The sequence below is a fragment of the Sesamum indicum genome, linkage group LG3, assembly GCF_026168435.1.
Source record: "Sesamum indicum cultivar Baizhima isolate 11 linkage group LG3, ASM2616843v1, whole genome shotgun sequence".
NCBI lineage: Eukaryota > Viridiplantae > Streptophyta > Magnoliopsida > Lamiales > Pedaliaceae > Sesamum > Sesamum indicum.
Genome location: NC_142659.1, coordinates 17,482,941 through 17,499,999, shown reverse-complemented (window position 1 = coordinate 17,499,999; position 17,059 = coordinate 17,482,941). Strand labels below are relative to the sequence as shown.

General features: G+C 33.4%; 1 protein-coding gene across 1 annotated transcript; it reads right to left on the bottom strand.

The window, feature by feature from the left end:
* Positions 1–3,462: 3,462 nt before the first annotated feature.
* Positions 3,463–8,044, bottom strand: LOC105157945 (protein NEN1). The gene is made up of 6 exons (XM_011074491.3): positions 7,526–8,044; positions 6,465–6,622; positions 6,056–6,102; positions 5,666–5,729; positions 4,283–5,049; positions 3,463–3,906 (listed from the first exon to the last, which is right to left on the bottom strand). Exons 1-6 carry the CDS (start codon positions 7,806–7,808, stop codon positions 3,669–3,671), a joined length of 1,557 nt encoding a protein of 518 aa, XP_011072793.2. The 5' UTR covers positions 7,809–8,044; the 3' UTR covers positions 3,463–3,668.
* Between the last annotated feature and the right edge of the window lie 9,015 nt (positions 8,045–17,059).

The following is a 17,059-nucleotide window of genomic DNA, read 5'->3' as shown; positions in this document are numbered from 1 at the left end:
ACTTAGATTTGACTATGTTATATTTTTTACCACTTTATTATTTTCTGAAAGTTGCTTTATGTACTATTCTTATGAGACATCATTCAATATTTAACATTTTTATAATAATTGGTATAAGATTAATTTATCAAATATACATAAATTTCGAATGATTCTTGACCTGATCTTTTGACTTGTACTCCATTTGACCTCTCTTCTCTCCCTCCCCCCTTGAAAAGGTAGAGAGCAGAACGAACCTACTGAACCACTATTACTATGCCCCTATCGATAGAGCATGTACTTCTTGCAAGGCTCGTTGAGCTTCTCTATGTGAGCGACATTGCAAAAGTAGTACGTTGAACAATCGTCGATCAAGGGTTTCAAATATATTATTTTTTATATTATAGATTTTACGGTCAACCATTGTAAATAATTCTTAAATATAAAATCAACTATATTAAAAAAAAATTATAATTTAATTACTTATTGTATGCTATTGTTCAAGATAAATTTTCTTAATTTCTAATATTTTTTCCGAGTATTTATATGGTTCAAATTGATAAAAAAGTTATGTTGGCATAGTTTTGACAAGGCAAATTGTAAATTCTTATAGTTGGAGGGGCAAAATGCAATAAAACATAGTTGAGCAAAAAAGTGAAATTCACCTAGAAAGCACTGATATTTTAATGGCGCTTTTTCAATTACAAGTGGTGAGTGGTGAGTGCTAAAATGCGCGTGTCCACCTGGGGAGTTAAAGATATTTGGGATGGAGGGCAGGGATGGGGTGAAGTGGGTGGGAGGCGCATGTTAGAGATTGGGATGAGGTGGCGGGTAGAGATTGGGGAAAAGTGAAAAAGAAAAGAGAGGATAGATAGTTTATTAGAGATAGAGGGGCGACCACGTCCACATAAAGGATCTCTTAAAAGGGTCAGAGGGGCTCCGAATTGGTGAATCTATTCGGGGCCCAATTACATGCATGTGGGGCTCCAAATTGTGTCATTCGGATTATTTCAAAAAAAAATTTGGGTTGATTTGATGTTGAGATTTGGAGGATTTGAATTTAAGACTAAACTCGGAATGCATCATGTAGATGTCCGAAAATGCCCTTCTTTTTTAATTTTCTCAAATGTCTGTAAATGTGATTTTATTTAAAAATTAGTAACTACCAACATCTAATTTCTTTTTTTTTAAAATATTTGTATATGAATTTATCTCTTGAGAAATACATAAATATTGCCTTTTCTTAAGTGTATATATGTATTGAACATTCCCAACTGTTAGTATAAAAAATATAGGAAGCAGAGATATGATAGACTTGTCTTAGTTTTGGGCATTCTTAGTAGTTGGAGATTCTTATTATACTATGGCTTTGTTTGCCACTAGATATAGGATTATAGGGTTTATGATTGAATTTGGATTTTAGTCGAATGAATAACTTATTTACTTTTTGTTTGATAATTTGTTAATATTAAGTAATATACTGGTTTCTGATAAATTTGTCAGTGGGTCATTTAGAAGATAAGTTGTCAGAGCATTTAATGCAGTGAGTCATTTTAAATGAAATTTTGAAGAAAATAAGGGATAATATGGACAATTGACAGATAAAAATATGGGTACATGTGGAAATGCGTAAAAATACTAACTTTTAATTGGATAACACAATAGAACTTGATACCGGACTTTAGACATTATTATTAAACTATCAAAACAATTGTAAATGGGTATTAGGCTGGATTAATACGGATATCTAACCCAATACCTACAAGTAAATAAAGTTTATATTCAAAATCATTTATGATCTCTTTAGAGAAAGATTCAAAAATGACTCCTAACATGTGTTTTTCTATTCTTTTTTGAACTTTTGTTTTGTTTTGCTTTTTTTTTTTTTAACCCACACAGAAACTCAGACATGCTTTTAATGAATTTTGAATTCACACCTCAATTATGAAATATTGGGTTTTCAATCATTGGGGTGTGTCCCGAAGGACTTTGAAACTTATGTTTTGTGGTTGAAAATTATTTGTCTATTTATAAAGTTTAATTTCCATTAGTTTGGAAATTAGGGCAAATCCTTTTCCCCATCCAACTCATTTAATTTAGCAAGTTGGCCTTTTTTTAGCAAATCATGAAGACCTTCTCAGTTTTGGTGTTTACGATCATATGCCGGGTTAATCATCAAACCAAATAATAGTTTTTGACCATTGTACCTTAGGCTAAATGATAAATTAATCATCAAACTAAATAATTGAATCATAGTTAAAATCATTACGATGTCCCTAAATTTGTAATTCACATTATTTGTTAGAAATTCTGAATGAAATATCTTTATTTCCTTTTTGTTTTTCAGAGTTTTGCAATTAATTATATCAAATATTAATAAAAACTACTTTAGGTTAATTGCACTTTTAGTCCTATTTGACAGACCTCTTCTTACTTTTGATCCCGATCTTTATGGGACTGATACTTTAAATTGCAAAACCATAGCTTTTTAATAGCGTTAGTCTCACACTGTTAGTTTTAAACAGCAATGGCACGTGACTGATCACGTGCAATTAGTCAAAGGTAAAGATAGAAGAAGTCACGTGTCATTTGTCAAAGGGTAAAGACAGAAGAAGGGTCCTTTTGCTAACTTCTCAAACGTAATCTTCAGGAGAAAAAATAAAAGAAACCCTAAGTCCTCTTTCTCCACATATTTCCCCAATTCCAAATCCTAAATTAAACAGGAAAGCTAACTCCTTTCTGATGTGCTCTCTCAACAAACTTACTAGGGGACAAGAATCCATCGCTACATGTTGTGTGACAATGAAACTCAAACAGAAGCTTTTCTTTGGGAGGTAACAAAATTATCATCATCAAGAAATGCATCAACACTACCACTATGCGACCGCTCCAAGGAAACCCATTCATTTATTGCTTTGTATGCTACTGTCTGTTCAAGGGTCAATTTCCTCCTGGCACCTCATCTCTTCCTCTTTTTCTTCTGTTTATTTTCTTCTTGTTATTCACAATTAACTTTTTCGGGCTCTCTTTATCACCCATCATCATTTGATTATGTTATTCTCTTTTTCTCTTGAACAACAAGAGAGAAAAGAAAGAAGAAAGAAAATTATGCCAAGAAGATGAAGGAAGAAAAAGAGTGCGGTGGGGGTATGTGAGGTGGTTGGATTGTTTAGGCAAACCTAAGGAACAGTTTTTTTTTGGCTTCAGACACTAATTATCTAACAATACATGCTGTCGACGTGCTATTGTCATCAAAAGTTCAATTAACCCAACTATTTCAGTACAAGTAAACAATTATCAAGAATATATCTTCCTGAGGCCTAGTTGTAAATTAGAATAAGTTACAACACTCTTTTGAGATTTGCCGCTGTCTAACAAATACCCTGCTATTGTATGGGGTATTTGTTAGACATTTCAGAGGATTTTTATAATTTTTCAAATATCATCAACATATTTATAATTATTACAGGGACTCCATTGTAATTTACCCCAAATCAAAAGTCCATTGATGAGGAAGCCAACACTTTGTTGAAGAAAGTAATTCATACAATTGCTGTCACTTCTAGCATAAAGTTAAATCTAACCATCTTTACAACCGAGAAATACAAATTTCCTAAAAAAGATCAGACGTATCTCTTTAGGAGCAACTGATCCATCTGTTTGGGGCGAGCAATCAGCTTATGGTTCACTTATCTATCAGCTTGAATAACAATCAGTTTTTTTGCTACTAACCTGATGCCAGCATTCTGCTGATAATCATAGGCATCCAAGGAGAAATAGGCGTCCATGAGATTACCCGGAGTGAATAAGGAATCCAGCTCGACGATGTCAAATCTACTAAACACGAGTCTCTGTGTGGCGGAACTGTCCTTGTGGTATATTTCTGTTGCCCATCGGGTGATTTCACCGTCTGCTACAGTCGGTAGGCTGCCATTTACATACGGTAAGAGTGAACCGTCATTCTTAATACAACATCGGAATTTCAGTATCCAGCACTGAAGAAAAGCAACTGCATTCAACTTCATTATGCTGACAAGACTATCATTCTTTTCTAGGTTGGAGAGGGAAGGAAATAGGCAAACCAGGAACGTTTCACATAGGGAAAACATAAGAAAAAATTTTAAGGAGCAAAATATAGTGGAAACCAGAAAACAAACAATGGAAACCATGAACTTATGGCCAACTAAATCTAAGGAAGAGCACAACTGACTTAATACCAAAAATGAACAAAAATACTACTTTATCTTTCAGAATGATGAACCAAAACTGATATAAATACCAACTAAAACAAAGGGAAACTTACTGCAATCGGACAGTGGGAGAGTTATAGTAGCCTGGTTTTCTGGTTACCGTAGGTCGCCATTCGGATGAGCTACCAGAATCAACAGACAACCTCTTGGCAAGACTATCAGTTGTGTCCAGAATCCTGCAGAGACTAGGAGATGCATCCACCACAAAACTCAATCGTGGCCGACCAGCATGATCAACAAACTTTGTGCTGATTCCAAAGCGAACCTTCAGGCATGTACATTGAAGTTGCAATGGACAATTTTGGTACAATATTTGTATTTTTTGAGTTCCGCGGTAAAAGGGTGCAAGGGAGACGGATATTGAAGATATTGAAATATCATCGGGCTCCAAGAAGTCACCACAGCTGTAGGAACGCTCATAACCTAGAGAAGTTGAACATTCTTGAGATGTAGAGCCAGTTTGCTCTTCTTCCATACCCTCCCCGGGAAGAGGTTCCTTTTCCATTTCAGCATCAAGGGTCACGGTATCACGTAAGATTGCCAGATTAAAATGGTGATCTCCTGCTGGTTTGGATTCAATCAGTGGCAAATTTACTTCACCAGTTTTAGGTGTCACAGGTGATCGCATTGAATGATCTTCCTCCATCATGTTATCTGATGGGGCCGACACTGGATGAGTTTCAACCTTGACACTTGTAGATTCCGTACTTTCATTCTGTCCCGTCTGCTCCATGGAATTTATTCCATTACTTCGACTTCTTGTGGTAGCATTGGGAGAAACCCAGCTGTTCTCAGTAAATATGTCTGGAAGGCTGGATTCCTGCCAGCAAATATGAAGAACCAATATCACCAATATATTTCCAGAACCTAGCGAAACACTAAAATACCTAACACATGAAGTTTTTAAAATAAGGGTTGGCAATGGGGACATTGCTAATCTGTCTGCAAGGCTAAACTTGAACTAATAATATATATTTCAGCATTTTAAGCCTCATAACGATCACATAGCTACAGTTGAGGCATAACAAAAGGTCTCTGCATAAAGTTGACTTAATTCAAGTTACTTTCATAGGTTGCAAGTATCAAGACAATTTTCAATCGGAAGGAGCAATAGACATTAGGGCCAAGTTTCTGGTCAGTTGTCTAAATGTCTTTATAATCTTCTTTTGTCTGTCTGTCTGTATCACATGAAGAGAAACAGTATATTACATATTTCCTTTTTCACCTCTCGAAGAAGACTCTCCACAAGCTAATATTACATAATATCATGAGGCATGTCTTATTATATGTGGCACCAAAACACCAACAAAATGTGATACTAACAAAAAGATGATAAAGAAAATAAATCATCAAATTGGCTTAGTATTACCTAAAATTTGCTAAATTTTACCAAACTTCAGAATCAGTGATAAAAAGCTACAGAATTGTAAAATTACCAAAAACAGGACTGTTGCACAGTACTTGAGGACTTCAATATTCATGCGAACATCATCCAAACTCCTGGAAATGTTACAAGTGTTAATGAAAGTTAAAGTCCCCAGCCTGGAAGATATAAAGTGATATGTTCTTAATGACACAATTTCTTAACAAAGACCAACTCAGATTATTTATTAAGTCATTTGAATGCTTCAATTAGTAGTATATAAGAAACTCCAATCGTCGATCCATCAAGTATCTGCACATGCACCTAGATATTCATATGTGTGCACTTATGCAATGTATTTACACCCCAAGTTGATGAGGGATGCAAATAAGATTAACACCATAGTAACAGGTGATAAGTTAGATTCAAAAGTGAAATTCAGAATAAGGAGAAGCACATGTACCTATGTGTTTGCTGGCCAAGCCCAAAATATGTAGCAAGACTTGCCATCTGGGAAAGAACCTCAACATTATCATTTAAAAAATATACCCCGAATTCCAAAACGCTCATAAACCAATTATAGAAATATAAGGTGTAAAAGTCTCAATCATTTAGGACGCAAGCAAAATTCAGGATCTTAAACAAAAAGAGAACTTTAGGATCTTCCCGGAAATATTGGCTTATAGTATTTCTTATTGTCTCTTTTATCAACTAGAAATATGAAAAAACAGAAACCATTTAGAAAGCTTAATCATTAAAAAACTAAAGGTTTTCACTAAATCAACTACCAATACATGTTTGAAAATGGTTACGTTCTTTTTTTCAATAATTTGAAGGGCCCTAACTATTCCGACAAGTGTGAAGGGGTTTACCTTCATGTCACCAGCTCTCCTTCCGAACTTTTGTGTTAATAGAGCTAGCGAATCAATAGTTCCTTTGGGCTCTGGAGCTGGCCTGTTAATATCAGCAAACGCCTCTCTTATGCGAGCACAATCAAATCTCAAAATGTTATGACCGGCCCATATCCTCCCTGTTCACAGAATAAAACAAGAATAACGATATATTAGTACTGCGAAAAACAAAGCACCCATACAACAGAAATTCGAGCCAAAAATCCAATTGATTAAAGAAAACAATCTATCCTAAATCACCTTTAAAGAGCTAACTTTCTCTAAAAATTTCCAAAACAAAATCACCGACCCATTCATGAAGGCAGAGTATATGCAAATTAAGGCATAATTTTTTCCACATAAATTCATTTGTTGCACCATCGCCACCAGGCCCACCAAACAGACCAACATAAGAATTACAGACAACAAAAGTTGAAAATAACAACAATGATAAATCTGCAGTGAGCTGTGATATAATGATCCCTTTTCTAATTAGTAGAGTAAAATTGCAAAAGAGCTTGATCACAATCTGTTATTAAACATTAATCCTTCTAAAAAAAATCACAAGAAAGCTAAACATGCCAATAGCATTCTATACATTTTTCATCCTATCATGGCCTCTGGAACAAGAAAGTGATGAACGGGAGACATAACATTACGCAAAGCAACGTTTCACGTTGGCCCCTTAAATTGGAATGGGGTAGTCCTCCTTTGAACTTTTATAGACAAGATGAATTCTCATCAGCCCCTATCCCATGATTACCACTAATTTCATTGATTATCAAAAGAATTTCACTTAAAAAATAAGGCATCTCAGTTACGTAGTGTACCCTAAAAGATCAACGCAAAAATTTTCTTTTAAAAAGAGTCAAATTCAGGACAATTATGATAACAAAGGTAAAAAGCACAAAAGTTAGTCAATAATGCATCCTTTCAAATCAGCTAATAGAATCAATTTACCATTCTAGAAACACAGAACAAACAACTAAATTGCAACAAAACCAACGATTCTCCACAAACTGGCGTGGAAAAACTGAAATTACCGTGGAGGAGGTCATAAACTACATCAGCAATATCAGCGAAAGTGGGCGCAGCAACAACTGCATCCTTAGTAATGCCGTTGCAACGGACAGAGAGAGAGGAGATAAGGGAGAGATCGGCGGGTCGGACCAGAGTAGAGTAACTACGCAGCTCCACAAGCTTCCTGGGGCAGACCAGAACGGCTCCGAATTCCAGAATTGCAAAACCCTGCCCGGGTCGGAACGGCACCGTCGTCTCCACGTCGAAGAAAGCTATCTCCGACCTATCGTCCCTCGTCACCGCCATTGTTCTCTTCTGCCTTTCTTTACAATATTTCTTCAAAGGAATCGAAATAGGCGCCAACTGAAGCCAGTAAATCTACACGAGTATACATATATATGCATCACATGTATACATACATGTGTAGTCGAATACCAATACGTATACGTACACTGTACGATGATGAGTAGCTTAGTGAAGAAGGGTTCGGATTCTACGGTGAAGAAAGAGAAAGGAGGAGGAAGGGGAGAAAGAATACGTGTGGAATGAGGACACGGAAGCAGGCAGCGTGCGGTGTTACTGTTGTACCCCTACTCAAGGAAACAAGGAATTATCCCTTCCTCGTACCGGAGGTCACTAAGCAGGGCAGGATGTGCTGTATTGTTAAAGTTGAGGTGCTATCAATAAATTTAAGGTTAGTTTTGAGTTTTATGGAATGAGTGAATATTTATTTTATTTTATGTAAATTTATTGAAATTTATTTATTATTTTTAATTATATTAAGGAATAATTATAATTTTTTTAGATTTAGCGTAATTATGCGCAAATTTTTTATTATTTAAAAAATTATATTTAAAATATCTAAGGTTTGCTTATGTTTATAAATAAGTCCCTTCATTAGTTAAAATTCATTAAATTTATTAATATTAATAAAAAAATTTGAATAAAAAATCGATATTGACTCTCGATTGACTAATAAGAGACTTATTTGTTAGATGAAAGCTATTCTCAGGAATATTATATGTAATTTTCCGACTACAGCGAGTCTATGTGTAATACACCAACCTCTGGTAAGGGAAGTGCAATTATCCCTTATATTAACGCATTAATTGAATTAATTTATTAAAATATTGATATATTTATATAATTGTTGCTTCCAACAAAAAAAAATTGTCATGAAAAAAGCCCAAGATGACTTTTGTTTAGTGATTAACGTTGAGATTTTATGAATAAATCTGAAGCTATTATTTTGTATTTTACTATATGTATGATTACTTATCTCATTTTATTAAGTTTATTACAGTGTGCTTCATTATTTTTTGTTATATTGATCTATTATTGAACCAATCTATTGCTAAATTTGTTAAACTACTGATATATTTGTGTATAACTGCTTGAAAAAAGAGAGGGGTCACTGAGAACAAATTGGGGAATGTTTGCAAGTGTTCATCGATTTATTTTGAAAATAAATTAGAAATATTTCTTTTTATTTATAGATTTTTTCTTTTGAATTATTTAAGTTAGGTTTATTTGTGTAAAAAATTGTAAGTATTTCTCTATTAAATTTGATTTGTTTATCAGTAAATTATCAATATTAAGTTATTTTTTTAAAAATTGATGAATTTCAACTTCTTTTTAGAATTTTACTTTTGTTTTTATATTCAATACTGCTTAGCTTATAATTATTTTTTATTCTTATCACAAAAGCTGCTAGCTGAGCGGTTCCGACGATTCATGATGGAGATTGTCTATGCGGCTCTCTGAAGCTCCCAAGCCAATGGAGCAGAACAACCTTCCCAATAGGATAAGAGAGAAGCACCTAGTGGTGAGCAAGGAACTAGTGAGCAAGTTCTTGCTGGTCTCCAACAGGACGGCTTTGTACCCCCCGAGCCTAACAGCAGGAGGAAGTTACCCAAGGACACCCCAAAAGCTAGCACTCTCCCATGAATAGGATGGATGAGTTCTGCCAAGGAGTAAAGGAAGGAAGTCGCAGTATTAGAGTGTGGTATTCCTTTTACCGCTCGCATCATGGTAGATGAGCTCCTTGCTCATTTTAGGGTGTTCTCGAACTTGTTGGCTAGCAATGGCACCGCATACCTAGCTAAACACATCCACAAGTTTGTATGGAAATGCAGCATTGTTGTGCAGGTATAACTATGGTACTAAATATCGTATATTTCTTAGTATACTAACCGATTTGGCTCAATAATGGTTCAACCAACTTCAGATTGGTCAGTTAGATCTTTACAGAATTTAGCGTCCGTTTTCTATATCAGTTTGCTAGTAGCAAGAAGTGCTAAAAATTGGTCATCAGTCTTACCTGAGTGAAGCAAGAGGAAAATGAAACATTGAGGTATATATCGAGCACTTCAACAAGGCCATTTTGGAGGTCCCACCTACACACCCAAAAGTCTTGATTAGTGCCATCACGTAAGGGCTCCGTAGTGGACCTCTCTTCGAGTCCCTGGCCAAGAAGCCTGTTTTTTACTTCTGTGACCTACTAGCTCGAGTGGGTAGGTACATAATCCTAGAAGACGCCCAACTGACAAAGAAAGACAATCAGTGGAATAAAAAGAGGGACAATGAAGGACCCTCCTCCCGCAAGAGTAGGGGAGAACCTAGAGGGTGATTCAATCCCCTTGATCCTAAAAACGATCACTACACGTAGCCCGACATAGATGCTCATGGCTATAGATCGGTTCCCTGATCTGCAGTGGCCTAAAGGTTCTGAAGAGGGACCTTAAATCCCTAAATCTAAATATTTTTGTAGGTATCATCGGTAGTATGGGCACAACACCAACAGGTGTCGCCAGCTAAGACAGAGATAGAAAACTTATTCAAGTCAACTACCTGAAAGATTATATGAATAGAGAACAGAGGCGAGCAGAAGGATGAATGCTCCCGCTATCGAGACTCCAATAGAAATGAGGAGTAGGTAGACTGTTGGAAATTTTTTTAGTTTCAAGTAATCAAAACAACATTTTGAAATATTACAATCGAATTTAAAAATCAAAAGCAATTAAAGCCACGTTGGAACAAATAACATAAAGCAATTAGAAATGCTATTTATGAAAAGAAATTTAAATAAAAAACTTACAATGAGAATTGTATCGTAACAATTCTCAGTTCAATTGAAGTCGTTAATTTAACCGAATCGCAGAATTACTGCTTGCATTGAAGAAAATATACACCTCGTATCAGTAGTGCACCGGGTTCAACGTAATTTCTCCCAAGATAAGATGGTTACAGTTCTTTCTATTTTAGCACTACACCGAAGAACACTTCGAACAAACACTCAAAAGCTTGTTACCAAAACTAAGTTCAAATTTCTAAAATATTGGGATAGAAACCGAGAGAGAGATTGTTTGAAAAGAGAGTTTAATTGAGAAAGAGACTTGAAATTTGTTTTTATTTATGTGTGTCTGCAAATGAGAAATAAAAACCTATATAGGCATGACCAAGATACACTACTAATTGCAGCAATTAAATTTAGCCATGAATGCCTTCAAATCCCAATTGAAACAGCCATGAACGACCAAAAAATTTTCTATAACAGCAGGTCTAATAATGGCCATAATGAGAAAATTGATTTCCTCTTCAAATTCAATTATGTGAGTTTCAGTTTTGAAATTCTAATTCAACTATCCCCACAAACTCATAGATTTGAACTCAGGCTCCTTTGATTTACTTTCAACAATGGTACCTTCCAGTTTGAACGTGTAAGTTATCTAACATCAGTTATCACTAGTTCAAATAGAACTAAGCCTTGAATTTAAGCCTGTGAATGTGACACATCTGTTAGTAACAACAAGTCACCAGCTTTGTGCTTATCTTTAAGGTTGACACTTAGGTCATGTGTCCTGATCCTGTTCATGAATATATTTAAGAAAAACCCAATTTCTTAGTTGCGGCCAAACAACGACATTCACTAGTTGGGTGTCTCCCAAGGATGCACTGCTAGCATCTCATTTTATAAGACTTGACCCTATCCAGGATAAACTCTTACTATACTTGTAGTAGCAGTATCTTCCAGAATTTCAGGGGACAGACTCCAGATCAGTCTATTTTGGTGCTCTGACATACCCTTACGACTTATTGATACCACATTGAACCTTCTTTGTGGGATCTTCACTTAGAAGGTTGGGTTGCTATCGTAGATACATCACTAATGGATTTTCAGTCCCATCTCCAATCTGGACTCATGTACTTGTGACAAATTCAATCCTTTCGTCAAATGATCAACCACATTGTCCTTTTTTTTCCCACAAAGTCAATGCCCATTACTCTGTCTGACACTAATGCCCTTATAGACTTCAGTCTAACTTGCATGTATTGTTTGGTCTTTTGATTGTACTTACGACTCCTCACCTTTGCAATTATGGGTTGGCTATCACAATGTACAACAATTGGTGAAAGAGTCTGACTTACAATGGGAAGTTGTGATAACAGGATATATCTGGTCTCGTGCCATTTACCAGATACTATAAGCTTCCAATAATTTGTGAATACCTTAGTAGTGCAACCGAAACACCACTTTCATTTTTGAATAAAGCTACAGAAAGATCATATGGTCTCTTAGCAATTCTACTGTTTTGATAACCAAATTTCTCAATTATCATCTCAATAAAATGAGGTTGAAAAATGGTTATTCCATCAGTTGACCGAGTCAATTTGATGCCAAGAATCACATTAGCCTCACCCATATCCTTCATTTTAAACTTATTTTTCAAAAATGACTTGGTTTCGATAATAATATCATGATCCTATTAACAGAATATCATCCACATACAAGCATAGAATTATTATTTTTATCTTCTTTAACCTTACAGTATATACACCTATCATTCTCATTTAAAGTGAAGCTAAACGCAAGAATGGTTTTATCAAACTTTTCGTGCCACCGTTTGGGTGCTTGTTTAAGTCCATATAGAGTCTTTATAAGTTTACAAACTTTATGCTCGTTAAAAACCCCTTAGGCTGATCCATGTAAATCTCTTCCTCGAGTTCACCATATAAAAAGGTTGTTTTCACATCCATCTGATGAATCGGGAGATTATACACCGAAGCAAGTGTTATAAGGTCGAGCTATCGGAGAATAGATATCGAAATAGTCTATTCCCTCCTTTTGTTTAAACTCTATAGCCACCAATCTGGTTTAAAACTTATCTATGGTCCCATCAGATTTCAGTTTTTTTTTAAAGATCCACTTACACCCAATAGCAGTACACTCGGGAGGGAGATCGACTAACACCCACATTCCATTGGAAACAACGGAGTCCATCTCACTTTTGACAGCTTCTCTTCACTGCTTGGCTTCTAAAGAAGTCATTGCATCTTTGAAAGTATAGGATCATCCTCGATATTGTAAGTGACAAAGTCACTTTCAAAATCCTTGACAATCCTAGCTCTCTTACTCCGTCTAAGTTCTTCCGACTCCTCATGAGTCTGATTAGAACTACTGGGACTAACCCCCACATTTGACATATTTTCCACATGTTCAGGAATAGATGTGGAGGCAAGTGAATCATCAATCGAAGCATTTGAAGGTATTCCCATTTTTAAAGGAAACACATCTTCTAGAAATACAACATCACGAAATTCGACTATTGTGTTGACCTCAATGTCTGGAATTTCTGATTTAATAACCAGAAATCTTAGGGCATAACTTATTTCCACATAGCCCAAGAACACAACACCGATAGTCTTAGGACCCAATTTCTTTCGTTTATATTTTGGGACTAGCACTTTTACTAGGCACCCCCACACTCAAAAGTATTTGAGGCTTGGTTTCTTACCTTTCCACAACTCGAAAGGAGTACTTGTATTGTATTTTACAAGGACTCTATTCAGGATATGGTAAACCATATTCAAAGCCTCTCCCCATAAATATTTTGATAACCTGGAGGTTAGTAGGAAACTGTTAATCATATCTTTGAATGTTCTATTCTTTTATTTAGTCATTCCATTAGACAAAGGGGAATATGGAGGAGTCTCTTCATGAACAATGCCAAATGTTTTGATAATATTCATTGAAGACAAAGGAAAATATGGAGAAGTCTCTTCATGAACAATGCCAAAGGTTTGACAATATTCATTGACCTTACTCGACTCATACTCTCCTCCTCTATCAGACCTTAGTCTTTAAGATTCTTACCAGTTTGGATTTCTGCTTCATTTTTAAATAAAATAAATTTATCTAAGGCTTCATCCTTATTTTTCATGAGAAAAACATAAAGGTTATCCACTGAAATCATCTATAAAGATGATAAAATATAGTTTGTGCTCCCTGAAAAACTTCATTGAACTCACAAATATCTGTATGAACCAAATCAAGTATTTTTGAATCCCTTTCAATTGGCTGATAGGGTTTCCTAACTTAACTAGCTTTTACACAAACTTGACATTTGTGATTTCGTTCAATATTTTGACTAGGAATTAAATTCAAACTTTATTTTCTCGATGTGTTGGTTGCTCTCAGAATGGGGAACAAAGGTGAATAACCATTTTCCAATAAAAAAAAAATGTTAATGTCAATATTTTCAAGAGGAAGGTTTGACTTGCATAGTTGTTAAGATGGGTAAATTGGATCAGGGTCCAGAATAGATATAAAAAGAAAAAAGTAAGGTCCAGAGGTAACTTTTTTTGCTTGATAAGAAATAATAGACAAATGCCAATCATATTTGAGTTTGTTGCGTTGCTGTTCATTTTTATGTTACTTGGTAGCCTTTTCTTTGTGCACAACAATTTATGTTTATTTTTGTTTAAACCAAATATTTTAAAGGCGCCATCAATGGAGGGACCTTAGGTGGTACTTTGGAGGCAACCTTCATGGTGCTTAAGGTACATGTTTCGATTATCCAAAGATTAAAAACACTCTTTCGGACTTGATTTGGTTTGTTTAGAAAAAAAGACATGACCTCATCACTAGCGGTATTTAATACAAGGATCATATTTGATTAAATTGGTGGTCTGTCGTCCACATTTAACTTATAATTATTGAAATTAAAGAGTTAAATCTTGAATTTTAAACTATTGCATTAGTCATGCTTGGGCTCAAGGTTACCATTAGTGCTTTTATTTAATTGTCTAAGCTTATTTAATTAATCTTCACATGTGCATTAAGATATATTTTTCTACAAAAAATATGTCATTTTTGCCTATAAATAAATGAACAAATTGATTTATACTTGTTGCTATGATTGAAGACAACTTGATGGAATAAAATAACTCGTACAAATAATTTATTGATATGAAAAAAATAATAATGCAAAAAAGAATGACATCTGATATATGTGATAATTGTTTCAACTTATTTATATCATCCTATGAGTGCATTAGAAACAAAAAAAATGACATCCGACATGCGACAATCGTTTAATCTTATTTGTATATTATGGATTTTTCATTGAATTTTCGAAGTTATTTATAATTGATATGGAAAAACTTTAAAGGTTGATCATTTTTTAGTCTTCATATGTTCTTGAAATGATAGCATGAAGTTTGAATAGTTTATTAATATTTTTTAGTAATAGTATAATTATAACAATTTAATTTATCCACACGGATTGAGTATAACTGACTTTCGATTGTGTGGTTAAAATATCTTCTTTTTTTCTTTCTTTTGAAATTGGATCTTTTTTGTTAATTAGCTGGAAGATTAATCACCCATGAATTAAATGTCTTGCTTAATTTTTATAATTGATAGACTTAAAAAATTTAACTCGATCATCATATTTGGTAAATGTATTTTTATGGTCATTTTCACTTTATTTATTTCAAATTAAGAACTTTATTTATTGGAATAATCATTTTAATGGGTTATAACTTATTGTAGCTATATTTATTTAAAAATTATGTTCTTTTATGTACAATTCAATTGTGCAGTTATTTAGTTTATTTATCTTCTCTTTTATTTAATTACATAGAAATAATAAAAAATTCAATTGTTCGAATTAATCTTTCATATGTATGTAATGAGGTCAATTAGTGAAAATAAAGTCTAAATTGAAAGGACTCTTACATGTCTTTAGATTCATATTTGGGTATTTTGTGTTGTGTTGTAGGTATGTTTTTATTTATTTTTGGAGGTAACTTGAGATATTTTTGGAGGGACAAAATTCTCTATTGATTTGTCAAATTATATCTCCTTTATATGTATTTATACTTGTTGGTGGGTCGAAATATATATAATTATATGTGTTGTAAATAGTTTTTAAATTTTATTTTTTTGAAATAATAATTATATATTTCATAAATCATACTATTTATAATTAATCACATCACTTCCATTATAATTAATCATTAATTAAAACATCACTACCACTTTTAGTAACATAATAATAAATAATTATTTCTTTCTGCATTTTGTCACTAATTATTGAAATAAATGAACTTGCCAAAAAAAAAAAAATCTAAACACTTGAAAAGGCTCTATTTTGTAAAAATTATAAAATTAGTGATAGAATATTGTGCATAAAGTTTCATGATAAAATTTGAACTATTTAGCATATTATTTTTATTATTTATGGGTATATATGCCTACTATAAGATACATAATTTAGTATATAATGTTCATTTTAAAGTTGATAAATTTGATTTGTACTGTTAGTATTTTATTAAAATTCTTATATGTATTTTGATATAATCATTAGATTTAAAATTTTAAATTCTATCATTATTTTAAATTAAACCATTTTGTATGTTTTAGGTCACCATGGAAGTATAACATATTAATAAAATGCAGAGTTACAATGGATTTTGCAAATTAAATTAAATATCTTAGTTAGATTATATAGGGAAAAATATTATTTTAGTCCGCTAAGTATGCCTAATTTTAATTTTAATTCGATAACTATGTCCATTTTTGTTTAGATCCAGTAACTTACGAAATTGCTTACTTTTAGTCCCCTGGCAGATTTTCGGACAGTTTTACCCCTATACAATTTTTGAAAGGTAGTTTTAGTCCATATGCACTCATAAGGGTAAAATTATCCGAAAATCTGACAGATGACTAAATGTAAGCAATTTCATAAGTTACTGGACCTAAACAAAAATGGACATAGTTATCGGACTAAAATTAAAATTAGGCATACTTAGCGGACTAAAATAATACTTTTCTCGATTATATAATTGATAGATTTAATCATATTTTTAGACAATAGCATATAGTTATTTTTTCTATTATTCGAATTCAAAAACTAAAAATTTTGTTTAGCCAATCAAATGTTTATAATTTATTAATATTTTTTAGTAGTATAACATACCATTATTTACACGGATCGAGTATGCTAATGTTGCTAGTGCTATTTATGAAGGTTCCATCTTGTATAATAATTAATTTTTTATTACCATAATATTAAATGGTTAAAATATCCTCTGATATATTTATTATTTAATTTGCTCTTACACTTATTACAAGATTAATAGATATTGGAAAATTAAATCATAAAAAGTCGACTTAATTATTTGGATCAAATTATAAATTCATCAAAAGCAAAAAGAATGACATCTAACATTTGTGACAATCGTTTCATCTTATTTGTATCATATTATGAGTG

Bases quoted from the DNA above. Each gene is read 5' to 3' on its own strand.
- LOC105157945 (XM_011074491.3), bottom strand. From the start codon at position 7,808: ATGGCGGTGACGAGGGACGATAGGTCGGAGATAGCTTTCTTCGACGTG. The intron at 5,050-5,665 runs GTAATTTTACAA...ATTTGCTGGCAG, and splicing joins GTGCAACAGTCCTGTTTTTG to GAATCCAGCCTTCCAGACAT. The intron at 3,907-4,282 runs GTAAGTTTCCCT...TGTAAATGGCAG, and splicing joins TCTCCCACTGTCCGATTGCA to CCTACCGACTGTAGCAGACG.